General features: G+C 40.5%; 1 protein-coding gene across 12 annotated transcripts in view; it reads left to right on the forward strand.

The window, feature by feature from the left end:
• Positions 1–14,051, forward strand: part of unm_hu7910 (un-named hu7910) — a 238,752-nt gene that overhangs the window by 170,942 nt on the left and 53,759 nt on the right. For all 12 annotated transcript variants that reach the window (XM_041189895.1, XM_041189898.1, XM_041189900.1 and 9 more), the window contains one exon: positions 11,528–11,619. In XM_041189895.1, coding sequence (XP_041045829.1) covers positions 11,528–11,619 — 92 coding nt within the window. The remainder of the gene's footprint in view (positions 1–11,527; positions 11,620–14,051) is intronic.

Here is a 14,051-nt window from a genome sequence, read left to right on the forward strand (position 1 = left end):
GCGAAGACTGGTGGAAACCAGAAGATTGGACGGAATATAAGGAACAGCAAAGGATGACTATTAATACGGAGGAAAAAATTAGAGTACGAGAGAAAGCTAGCCAAAAATATAAGAACAGAAAGAGTTTCTATAAATATTTAAAAAATGTAACTAGTTAACAAAGTGAGCGTTGGTCCTATAGAACGTGAGTCTGGAGAATTGATAATGAGGGGGAAAAAAGGAAATGGCAGATGAATAAGCAAGTATTTTGCAACAGTCTTCACTATAGAGGATACAAGTAACACCCTAAAAGCAGCTATAAATAAGGAAATGGAAATGAGAGGGGAACTCAGGAAAATTACAATCACCAGAGAAATGGTACTGAGTAAATGGTTGGAGCTGTGGGCTGACAAGTACCCGGGTCCTGATTAACTTCATCCTGGGGTCTTAAAAGAAGTGGCCAGCACGATAATTGATGCATTGGTTTAACTCACTAGATTTGGGGAAGGTCCCATTAGATTGTAAAATACAAATGTAACTCTATTACACAAAAAGCGGGAAACTACAAGCCAGTTCGCTTAACATCTGTTATAGAGAAAATGTCAGAAGCTATTATTAAAGAAGCTCTAGCAATAAGATAATAAGGCAGAATCAACATGGTTTTATGAAAGGGAAGTTATGTTTCACCAACTTATTGGAGCCCTTTGAGGAAGTAACTTGTGCTGTGGATAAAGGGGAACTGGTGGATGTACTAAGATTTCCAGAAGGCATTTGATAAAATGCCACTTCAAAGGTTATTGCGGAAAATAAAAGCTCATGGTAAAAGAGGTAATGTATTGGCATGGATAGAAGATTGGCTGGCTAACAAGAAGCAGAGAGTAAGCGTAAATGGGTATTTATCAAGCTCGCAAGGCATAACGTGGTGTGTCACTGGGATCAGTGTTGGGACCTCAACAGTTTACAATTTATATAAATGACTTGGATGAAGGGACGGTTCCCAAGTTTGCTGCTGACACAAAGTTAGGAAAGTAAGTTGTGAAGAGGACATGAGGCTACAAAGGGATGCAGGTAGGTTAAGTGAGTGGGCAAAGATCTGACAAATGGAGTATAATGTGGGAAAATGTGAAATTGTCCATTTTGGCAGGAAGAATAAAAGAAAAGCATATTATCTAAATGGTGAGAGATTGCAGAGCTCTGAGATGCAAAGGGATCTAGTCCATGAATCATAAAAGGCTAGTATACAGGTACAGCAAGTAATTAGGAAAGCAAATAGAATGTTATCATTTATTGCAAGGGGAATCGAATACAAAAGTAGGGAGGTTATGCTTCAGTTATACAGAGCGCTAGTGAGACCACAACTGGAGTACTGTGTACAGTATTGGTCACCTTTTTTAAGGAAGGGTGTAACTGCGTTGGAAGCAGTTCAGGGAAGGTTTACCAGACTAATACCTGGAATGGGTGGGTTGCCTTATGAGGAAAGGTTGGACAGGCTAAGCTTGTACCTGCTGGAGTTCAGAAGAATAAGAAGGCATTTGATTGAAACATATAAGATCCTGAGGGGCCTTGACAGGGTGGATGTGAAAATGATGTTTCCTCTTGTGGGAGAATCAAGATCAATGTTTAAAAAGTAATGGGTCGCCCATTTAAAACAGAGATGAGGCAAAAAAGTTTGAGGGTTGTAAGTCTTTGGAACTCTCTTTTTGAAAAGGTGGTGGAAGCAGAGCCTTTGAATATTTTTGAGGCAGAGGTGGATAGATTCTTGGTAAGCAAGGCGGTGATAGGTTATCAGGGGTAGGCGGGATGCAGATTTAAGGTTACTTTCAGATCAGCATGATCTTTTTAAATAGCCAAGGAGGCTCGAGGGGCAGAATGGCCTACTCCTGTTCCATGTTTGTATGGCATGCCTTCAATTTTCTGCAAATGCTTCCAACTCTCATTGTTATGATGTTTCAGCAAGGGATTGGTACTTAACCTGCCAATCTCTGTGATGCCACTGTTCATATGTTATACTTGCCAGAGGATTCACTCTGTCTGACTTTTTCAAATTGAGAAACCAGTGGGTATGTACAAATGTCTATACTTTTTGAGTTTTTCATGAAACTGGAGAGACCAGTTGTCTGCAACCTATACTGACTGACCACATATGCTATACCTACTACCATAGATTCACATCCCCTAATTATGAGATTATATTGGTACAAAAGGCAGCATGCACAGTATCAATCCAATATCTGATGAATGTGAGCACATTGTACATAGCTATTAATAAATAATTATCCCATTTCTACTATATGAGTGCAACACAGGGAATTCCAACCCCTATTGTTGAATGCATCGTGTAACATAAACATTTCCAATTCCCATATCCCAGTGGTATCATAATGTTAAGAAAGGAGTCTGGTAAACATGGGGAGCTATTCCCATGAGCTTGTTCTCATTGGAACTCCAAAAAGGGGAGCCCAGTATATTTAGAGAAAATTTTCCTCATGTATAACAGGCTCCTAAACCTAGATGAAGCTGTGTAAATATAAAAGCTTGAGATAATTTAAAATAGCTAATGGGAAAATCTTGTAATTCCCAATGCAGAAAAGTACTACTACATCTAGCTGTGCCACACTTTTTGTGAAAACTTAATGGCCCAGACCTTGCAGGCTCCAGACGGTCTTACTCCTGAAGTTGCACTGGGGGGACCCCTCAAAGGTCCCAACGCAAGGACTCTGCGGGAATTACCTGAGAGGTTTCAGCTTCCAATGGAGAGTACTCCTGTGTCCAGAATCCTCCGAAAAAGTCTCCAACTCTGAGTTAGAATCGGAGACTTCAGAGGGATTTGACTCACTCACCAGAATAGCAACCCAGGGAGTGTAAGACAGTGGAAAAAAAACATATCTAATGCTTGGGTAATGATAAAACTGAACTCCCCGACTCCCCCAATCTCAGCACCTTGCCCACTCTGCCACCGAACACCCGGGTGGCACCCGAGCAACTTGTCTCACTCACTCATTCGCTAACACACTGGAAAGCTATTTAAATGTTCCAAAGCTTTTCACAGTGTTGGTGAATGAAGACTTAACAAAATACTGCATCTAGCTCTTATAAGGGGGTGTGGTGTTGCTTCCCTGCTGATCCTGCACTATAAGGAAGAACTCCCAGAGCAGGCATTTCTCTTGAGGGCCGGTTTGGAAGTCCAGGCGAGAAATGATTGCCATTCCTCAGACCTGGTCCAGTGCTAGCTCTGGATACCCAAATGGAGAATCCTCCCACTCTCCAGCACTGATTTTTCCTTGTATTTATAAGCACAGCAATTAATGAAAAAGAATCTAAATTTGTGTCTCTACTTTGTGTTTCTTCTAGTTGAAGTGAAGTTATACATTTCTATTGGGTTTGTTCCTTGTTTGAAACCAAGGGCATTTGGTAATCCAAACTTCGATTGCAGTTTTTTTAAATATCTTTATTGGTTGCAATTTCTCAAATATGGTTTGTCTTTATAAATTGTTCAATCACTGAAATTTGCCGCTCAGAAAAATAATGTGTTTCATTCTTGGATTAAGTTATTTCAATTTTAAAAAAGTTGTTGCAATTCAGCCTGATTTTACACAAATTAGTTGTTTGGTTTCTGATTATTGAAGTTTAACTAAAAGGAAACTAAAATATTTAATAGTCCAGCAACGAAGGAGTTAAGCACTTGTATAATTTTAGCTGTTAATTCCACGCCCTTGACACAAGCCCAAACTAATTTAGTGTGTCACCAAATTAAGCTTTTATTTGCGTAAAGCTTTGATTTGCAGAGTTGGTTAATTTTCATGTCAAAATAAATGAAAGTTGCAGCACATGCAGATGTGGTACGACACCACTGTGATTTAAGAAGTAACTCCAGCGTACGCCTGTTTAATTACTGGAGAGAAATTAACCTGAATCGGCCATCCAGAGGGACTTTTGCTCATCTGGTAAATGATTCATGGGTCCAAGTGATCCATGATATGTAGGATTTGGTCTGCAAATCCTATCACCACCACCATGGTAGTGTGTGCTGGAAGTGCAATAATTGCATGTAGGAATTTCATTTCTTTTAGGACCAGCTATTTGAGTAAATTATTCCATGTATAAATGTTATTATTGACTGCTCTGTATTATATTTAGTTGATTTTAAGTTTGGTAGGTTTTAAATTTACTACGTTTTAGTTAGGCTTAAGTTTTATTTCTTAAGTTTAGATAGTAGTCAGATAAATAGAAGCATGACCAAGTACCTTAGTCCTGTTGGATGCATACCCTGTACCATGTGGGAACTCAAGCACACTTGTCGTGTCCTGGACAACTACATATGCAAGACACATCGGCATCCAGAGCTTAGGGTTACTGAGCTGGAGCAACAGCTGGCAGTACATCTGCAAGGCTGAGAGCTACTTGGATAGCATATTTCTTTGGGTTGTCACTGCAGGTTAAGAGTGTGCAGGCAGAGGGGAAATGTGTGACCACTGAACAGATGAGGGGGACCAGGCAAGTAGTGCAGGAGTACCCTGAGCACTCTCTAACCAGTATTCAGTTCTGAACATTGAAGGCCATGATTCATCTGAGAGAATACAACCAGAGCCAAGGCCACAGCACCATGGCGGCCAGATGGAGGAAGGTCAGGAAAGCAATAGCTATAGGAAATTCAGTATTTAGGGGAACAGACGCTGACGCAGACATGGTTCCAGGATGATCTGTTGCCTCCCTGATGTCAGGGTCAGTAATGTCACTGGAGCGGCTGCAGAACATTCTGAGTTGGGGTCGGTAAACATCCAGAGGTAATGGTCCATACTGGTACCAATGACCGAAACAGAAAAGGGATGTGTTCCTGTAGGCAAATTTCAAGAAGAGAGAAAAGTAACTCTTGATAAAGAAATCAAAGGCAGTAATCTCCAGACTACTAGTGGTGCTACACACTAGTGAATACGAAAATAATAGGATTAATGCAGCTGAATGTGTGGTTGGAGAGGCAGTGCAGGAGGGAGGACTTTTAGATTGCAGGGGCATTAGGACTGGTTTTAGGGAAAGTGGGACTTGTATGAGACTGGGCACATCATCACGAGGTGGTTTGCAGGTACAGGGTATAAACCAGCTTGGCAGGGAAATGGGAACCTGAGTGTAGATTCAGAAGGGATAGAAGCAAGCTGGAAATAGAGGGCAGAAAGTTGGTAAAATTAGTAAGCCAAAATGAAGGGTGGAGGAAACAAAGGCTAGAAAGTAGATGACAAAGGATTTGTGATAATGCACAGTCTAGTGAATAAGGCAGATGAGCTGAGAGCAAAAAAAGGCGCTTGGAATGATAATATCAGAACTGTTACTGAAAAATGGCTTAAAGAGGGGCAGGAGTGGCAGCTCAACAGGGTTTTTAGATGGGAGAGAAAGGGAATTTAAAGGGAGGGGGTTTCACAATAGTGGTTAAAGAACCAGTTACACTTGAAGAGGTAAAAACAAAAAACTGCGGATGGACTGATATAATGGAAGAAGTTTCAGATGGAACCAAATGGGAAGAAATGATGAACAAAAAGAAGGCAATTATTCTGCTAATAGCATGCTATAAACCCCATCAAATATTCGCAAGGAGATGGAGGAACAAATATGCAAGCAAATTACTGAGAAGTGCAGAAACAATAGGACTGTAAAAGGAGAGTTTAACTACCCTGTTACCAACTATGATAAATTGGGTGTAGAAGCTTTAGCAGAATTCTTAATGTGCATTCAGGAGAACATTTTTAGCCAGTACATAGCAAGCCTAAAAAGAAAAAGGGGCAATGTTAGGAATTGAAGCTAGATAAGTGGAATGGGTATCAGAGAGACACCATTTAGTGGCTAGTGATCATTATTTAGTTAGTGTACCTTTATTCTTTTCCAAAAATAGTTTAAATCTAAGGTAAAAGTTTTAAACTAGGGAAATGCCAATCTTATTAATTTGAGATGTGATTTGGCAAAAGTGGATTGGAAACAGCTACCTGAAGTTAAATCAGTGTCAGAGCAGCGGGAGGCATTCAAGGAGAAAAAAAGAGTTCAGTACAAATATGTTCCCACAAAGAAAAAAGATGGGGCTCCCAAATCTAGATCCCAGCCACACCCTCTCCCTTGGATGTCAGAGTATGTGGAGTAGGATAAGGTGAAAAAAGGAAAGCTTATGCCAGATACCAAGAGCCCAATACCATAGAAAGCCTGAAAGAGTGTAAAGTTCAGGAGTGAAATTAAAAAGGCAATTAGGATAGCAAGCAAAAGGCATACAAAAATATTGGCATGTAAAATCAAGGAAAACCCAAATATGTTTTATAAATACATAAAGTTGGAGGAAAACTGAAGAAAGAGTAGGGCAGATTAGAGACCAGAAAGGTAACTTGAGTGTGGAGGCGGCAAGGCATCAGCATGTTTCTTAATGGATATTTTGTCTGTTATCACAAAGAGAAGGACGAAGCAGATATTGTGGTATGGAGGAAAAATTTTAATACTTCCCCCCATGTCTATCGCCACCTCTTCCCCCCCCCCCCAATTATTTAAGGTATTTGGCATTCTAGATGGGATAAGACACCATGGCTGGAAGATATGTATCCCAGACTGCTAAGAGAAGCAAGGGAAGAAATTAACAGAGGCTCTGACCATTATTTTCCAAACATCTCTGGCAACAGGTTTGGTGCTAGAGGAATGCTACAGTGGTACCATTGTTAAAGGAGGGGGGAAGCGATTAGCCCAAGTAATTATAGGCTAGTTCTTGGTGGTGGGCAAATTAATGTAAGAAATTCTGGGACAGTATAAGTCACCTTTTAGAAAGGCATGGATTAATCAAGAACAGTTAGCTTGTATTTTTTTAAGGGAAGGTTGTGTCCAATTAACTTGATAAAATTTTTTGAAGAGGTAACAAGGATGGTTGATGAGGGTAGTGTTTTTAATGCTATATGGATTTTAGCAAAGCTTTTGATGAGGTCCCACGTGGCAAACTGGTCAGAAAATTTAAAGCTCTTAGGACCCAAGAGAAAGCAAGCTGGATCCAAAACTTGCTTTGTGGCAGGAAGCAAAGGGCAATGTATGATAGCTGCTGTTGTGACTGGAAGGCTGTTGGGTTCTGTGGGGCTCAGTACTAGGTACCTTGCTTTTTAGGGTATATATCAATGATTTAGATGTAAATGTAGGAGATTAAGAAGTTTGCAAATGATACAAAAATCGACCATGTGGTTAGGTGAGGAGGGAAGCTGTAAAATGCAGCAAGATATCAATAGACTGGTCAAGTGGGTAGAAAAGTGACAAATGGAATTCAACCCATGGAGAACTGTGAAATAATGCGTTTCGAAAAGGCAAACAAGACAAGGGAATACACAATTTCTGGTAGGATTCTGAGGAACCTTTGAGTGCATGTCCACAGATCACTACTCAAGCCTGCTCTGATATTCAGTAACCTGATTGTGGCCTTAACTTCACTTTCCTGTCTGACTGCATAACCCTTGACTCCCTTGTTGATCAAAAATCTGTCTAACTCAGGTTGAATATATTCAATAACCCAGATCCACTGCTCTCTGGGCGAATTCCAAAGATTAATACTTTGATTGGCCAGCAGCTCCATCACTCCTGGCAGCACTTACTGAGTAGTGGGAGCTGCTGGGACTGCAGGAAGAAGGCCAAAGAGGAATATGGCTGCCCCAAGAAGGTAAACCCTGGGGTTTTAGTGTAGGAAGGGAATCCCAGAGCCTAGGGAGGAGGGAGTGAGGGCCATATCCTGTCAGGCATGCCACCACAGAAGGATGTGGGGTAACATCTTGAGGGTGGGATGCCCCGTCACGTGCATGGCGTCTCCAAAAGAGGTGCCCCCCTTCCTACCCGCCCTTGATCATGCTGACCTTTTAAAAACGGCCTGCCCACAGTTGCCCCACTGCCAACACCAGTAGTGTTATTGGTGTGGGCAGCATATTATTCAGATCAGTAGGCAATGATCCTTAATTATTTGTTTGCATATGGTGGGTGGGCTGCTGATTTTGGTGCCCGCCCACCTAGTATATTATTGGTGTGAGCTCATGGGAAGGTGGTGGGCTTGCCACCTGACCTAGTTTATGTGCCCCTCCCTGCCAGAAACATGCCTGGCGGAGCACATAATATCCAGCTCCTCATCTCTAATGGCTATCATATATTTGTTTATTTCCATTTATGCTATCAGTTCATCCATTTTGTCATGAATGCCGTGTATTCAGATAAAGAGCCTTTAATTCTGTCTTTTTATCATTTTTCCCTTCTCTGACCTTGTTTGCTGGTGCACTCTTAGGTTTGTATGCTCTGTGCCTTCCTGTCACACTGATTATCACTGAAAAAGAGACATGCTATCAAAGCTTTTCATCTTGCTCTCATCAGGATGTGGATATGTTCAAACCAAAAAGATGTCCTGCCTATCAAACAAATAAGAAATGTGGTATATGAATTTCAGTGCTGGTGACATGCTAAGTATATAGGCCATACATCCTAACAATTGGCGGATCATATCGAACAGCACATCCTTTCGGCTGTTCGCAACAGGCAAACTACTGACCATACCCAGCTAGCCCATGCTTGTGAAACTGCAAACATGGTGTCCAACATTAGATGTAATTCCACAATTGGACCAAATCTGTTTATCAGATGAAAACCAACTTAAGGTTGTCAGTTGGGTTCATTATGGCTCACTTACACATGCTAGAAGCCACATATATTCGCACACGGGGTCCTGTCCTTTACAGACAAAAGGAACATGTCAACGCATTGCACCTTTTTTCGATTAAAGTTTGAGGAACATTGACCAATCAAAGTTGATCTGCTTGGTTTGAATTTGAGCAAAGCTGGGCAGTAACTGTTCCATGCTGCATTCTCCATGACAATGCTTCCACCAATGAGTCCATTTGCCAATTAATCAGCGCACTCTTCTGCAGAATAAAAGGTTGTTTCCCTTTACTGTTTAAAAATTCTTGTGAGCTATCCTGATCAGTACAAGACACAAAGCTTTGATAGCGTGTTGTTTCTTTTTCAGCAATGCTCAAGTTCTGTACTGCCAAACAGCTATTGCCCGTACTGCTACCCTGCACTATTGCCTTGTCCTTTCTCTTTAACTTTCCAAATTTCCCCTCACCCGAACCCTCCCCTTCACCCAACTAATTGGTCCAACCCTCTATACAGACCTAGCTATTCGATTCACCAGGACTGTCCTAATGTGGTTCAGGTGAAGACTGCCCCAGCGTTATAGCTCCCTTTTCCACCGGTATTGGTGCCAGTGCCCCATAAATCAAAACCCACTTCCTTGACACCAATCTTTGAGCCTCTCATTCAACTCTCTTCTTATTTACCCTATTCCAATTTGCTTGTGGCTCAGGTAGTAACCCAGAGGTCATTTGTGATTCTTTTCAATTTAACTCCTAACTGCTCCTACTCCTTTAACAGAACCTCTCTCTTAGTCCTGCCTATCTCATTGGTACCCACATGGACCACAACAATTGGATCCTCCCCCTCCCACACCAAGTTCCTCTCCAGCCCCGAGGAGATGTCCTTAAGCCCCTGGCACCGGGCAGGCAACACAACCTTCAGGACTCATGCTCTGAGCTGCAGAAAATAGTATCTATTCCTAAGCTATAGTCCACGTGAGGGTTGTGGTTTACTAAAGCAATTGAATCAAATAGTGCAAATTAACCTGACTATCAATAAGCATTTTATAGATGATAACATTTTAATGGAAGCCTGGAAGTGTCTCCCCCAAAAAACTGTTGAGACCAGGTCAATTGAAAACTCTAAAACTAAGCTTGATAAATTTTTGTTAGGCACTTTGCACTAATTTGAATATGATGGAAGGATCATGGTCTGCTACCCAAGATATTGGTGATTGTAGATTTTCTGGTGAATCCTCTAGCAAAAGTTCTTAGAAGTTCACTACATTGCTATTGAGAGAACCTTAAAAGAATCCAACAATGTTCTGATAATAACATGCCATATTTGCAGATAGAACCAACCACCTAGATAAATTAGTCAATGCTGTCAATCCTGAGATAGCTAACTGTACTAAGATACTCTATACTCAATCTGCTTGTTGAGATTTCAACTTGCGTCTTGTTACTGAAAAATCCAGTCCTTCTATCTACTTGTGGCTTTCCAAACTGTACTTGAGCGCATTTCCCTGCTGGGTAATTAATTACTGTATCCTTGCCTAGCAAAAATTTAGCAATCTTAGTTTGAGTTTTCAATTGACCTGGTCTCAACAGTTTTTTGGAGAGACTTCCACTACCCTTTGTGTGAAGAAATGCTTCCTGACCACCTCTGATCAGCCTTGTTGCAACTTTGAGGATATTCTCCCTTATTCTAGACTGCTACAGCAGAGGAAACGGTTTCTCTCTATAATTTACCAAATTATTTAATGATCTCGCCCCTTAACATTGTACACTGAAGTGAATACAAACCAATTCTGTGCAACCTGTCCTTATCATTTAACCCTTTTAGCCTGGTATGTGAATCTGTGCTGCGCCTCCTTCTAGGTCAATGGGAGATCCAAAGTATAAATCAGTAGTGCACCCAAAGAATTTTTTGTTCATCCTGTCCTACTGGGATGTGGTAATACTTGGTAGCTAGGGTCTGGGAATGAATATCATGGGAGCATTACAAAAATCGTGAAAGGGATTTAAGTACCAAACCTAGCAACCCACACTCTATTGTGTGCCCAGCCCCATTCATCTATCATCCTGTCCTGGCTAACTACATGGACTCCTTATCCTTCGATATCCTTCAAAATTTACATTTTTAATTCTTTTGTTTAAATCCCATCATCGTCTCGCCCTCTTCATCCTTGTTGCCTTTTCCACTATTGTGACCCTTGCATGCACTCTTTCTCTGCCCAGCCACTTGTGCAACCCCTCCTTTCACATCACAGTTGGAGCCCATCCCTTCTGCCATCCAAGCCCTACTGTCTACAATTTCTTCCTTAAACCCTCCCACTATGAAGTTTTAATTTTCCTCTGATCCTCTAAAACCTAGCTCTTTGACTCATGTCTTGATTACCTCTCCTAATATATTCTCCTTTGGGAGTCATTTTTTTCCTTCTTCCTTATATCACTGTTATGCACCTTAAGACATTTCTAGCTTAACAGAGCTATGTAAATGGCGGTTGTTGGACTTCCTGACCTTTGTAGCTTAGTACCCCTATATTTGCTTTAACAATTACTTCCATTGATTTTCATTTTTTCTTTTGTAATTAAAACATTTGTGGCTCCCAGTTCTTCCCTCCCCAACCCTCACCTTTACTCCATTAGGGAATTCATATGTATATTTGAAATTCAGTTTGCAATTCAGAAGATCATAGGTTCAAACCCTATTCCAGAGATTTGGGCAGATAATCTAAACTGGTACTTCTGACAGTGCGACATCCCTCAGGCATCTCTGGAGGTTCGGTCAATCTCTTACATGAGTTTCAGCTGGAAATCAGAAAGTTGCCCATGGAAATTGGAAGCCCTGTTTTTGCCAAATAAATTATTTGAGAATTGTGACAGTCATTTGCTTTTGGAATATACATATGCACTAACTCTTTTTGGATTAGGTCCAGCTAAGAAAAGGAAACCAAAGCTCCTGAACAAGTTTGATAAGACTATTAAGGCAGAACTGGATGCTGCTGAAAAACTACGTAAAAAGGTGAGCTATAAATTCTGTTACATTATCTCCAATCTACCAGTGACTTTGGCTGATATGTAATTAATATTTTAGCAATACCAGTTAATATTGAAATACAATAATATTTTAAGTGCATGATGCAGTAGGAACTTGCATGCAAGTTTTATTAATGAAGGTGCAGCACAGTTCTTGGGGCTTGTGTTTCATGAATATTTGAATAACTAAACCGTTATGCTTCGATATTCTTATTACCAACTTGGAAAAGAATCAAAAACCGCAAAAGTGATGCTTTAACCCAAGCTCTGGAATGTTACCTAAACTTTTAGGTACCAGTTAAACCAGGGTCCCTGCGAAATTTCCAATGTTTCATGTCAATTCTGCACATTTCAGCAATGCCTTTGAAATAGAACAGCATGCGTTTTCCCTGCTTTTACAGCTCTCTGAAAGCACTATCTTTCGTTCTTGTTCTACACGCTGAATTAGTGCAACTGTGTGTGAATGTGGTATTATGCATGACATAGTACTATTTCTCCAGTGCTAAATTGACACTCAATTTTAAAATCTATCCCTGATGGGCCACAGGACTGCAAAGCCACAGCATCACTCAAAAATGGATCACAAGCCTTTTCTTTTATTCTAATGTTAAATGCCCCTGGTACAATCAAAGCCACTTTACCTTTCCTATTATGAATCTAAGCTTCTGTTACCTCTGGACTGTTCCAGTTCCAATCAACTGTTAATCCATATCTCTAATGTTGGGGAGGCATCTTTTTTGCTTATTTTGTTAACACTCAATAGATTATGCCTTGCAGTGTAATTCTGATGAGCATTAGTCCAAAAATTCTAACCACCTTTTGACAAGTCAGAGAACATTCATTAATTAATTTAGCAATAAATTAGCATGTCCAGTTCATCGATATGTTAACATTTTCGTTGATAATTATTGGAGGAAAGTGCAGTTTCTGCTACCACGTCACCTGATTCAAACACAGGTCAGCTGTAGTCAGCCATTGGCATTGTCTATCTCCTGGACAGACTTCAGAGCCCATAATGGAACTTCACCAGATCTGATGATGGGTGTCTAAGCAATTTGTGCCAGTATTAGAGGTGTATGTTAGGAGTAACGTCTGGTAAATTTGTAGTCTTCAGTCTGGAGAGGAGTTGTCAGAGAAATGATCTTATAGAAGTGTACACAATAGCCAATGATATGGAAAAGGTAAATTCAGAATATTACTTCAATATGTTATAAAAGTGGGACAGAGTGACCCGGGTTAAAACCAGTTAAAAAGTCAAGTTATGTCAGAAAATTCTTCAGTGATCAACATATGAAATGGATTAACAGAATCATTTATGAGCCAATTGAATGACACAAGTACTATTAAGATGATTCCAAATAAATGAATTAACTTGGGCTGAATGTCCTTTCTCATCTGTAATTGATGACAAAGTTTAGCAACTCAAGCTTGAGTAATGAGACTTCATTCAGAATTGTTTTGAAATAACAGTTGTAGATTTTGTTGTGGAATTTACAAAATGGTTCCAACAAAATAAACATGGGCAGATCAATAGCAGGTAAAATGTATATATGGCGATACGAGCTACTGCACTTGGGAAGGAAAAATAAACAACACACATACTTTGTGAATGATGTTGAAATAACTAGGAATGATGTTGAAAGAGACCTAGTAGTTTTAATATAGTCAATGCTAAGCATGTCCAATTAACACAGAGCAGCAATTAACAAAGCCAACAGAATGCTACTCTACGTAATCAAAGCAGTAGAATATAACTCCAGGCAGATAATGATCAAACTGTACAATGGTCAAGTATTGCACCTAGTTCTGGTTCATGAGACAAAAGGGAGATATTCAAACAGTGCAGGCAAGAGCCATTAGGTTGATTAATGATGACGAGGAAAACAGCAACAATGTGTATAGGAAATGTAGAAAGCTGGAAAATGAGAGGTCAACCAGGAGGGCATTAAGGAAGCTGTAGGGCTGCAGCAATTGATAGGATGAGTAAGTGGCAGAGGTGGAAGGTGTTTTTATGATGAACAGGACATAGGGCCAAAAATTCAACTCAGTGAAATGGGACAGGAAAGGTCTGAACTGTCTGGCTCAGTCTGACAAGGTGGCTGAGTAGGGGAAGGGAGTTGTTGGTAAAAGCCTGGATTTTCAGAAGGCCAAAGCCATCATTACAATGATTAGCTACCTTTTATTGTTTTTTCACTCGGGCACCATACTTCAAGAACAGTGCCTGAGGAGAGGGAACTATTCACAAAGCCAGCTACTGTGGGAAACCATGAAGGGAAGTTAGCAGTTTAGTGTGAATGGAGCCAAGGGAGAAAGCAGTTGGTTCCATGGACAAGTTGAGCTTAGAGAGTTGTTATAACCGATGCAGTTGGTAAAGCTGAGTTATTTATAAATCCCAGAGGGAAACTTTAAAAAACTGTC

Source organism: Carcharodon carcharias, chromosome 6 (assembly GCF_017639515.1).
Source record: "Carcharodon carcharias isolate sCarCar2 chromosome 6, sCarCar2.pri, whole genome shotgun sequence".
NCBI lineage: Eukaryota > Metazoa > Chordata > Chondrichthyes > Lamniformes > Lamnidae > Carcharodon > Carcharodon carcharias.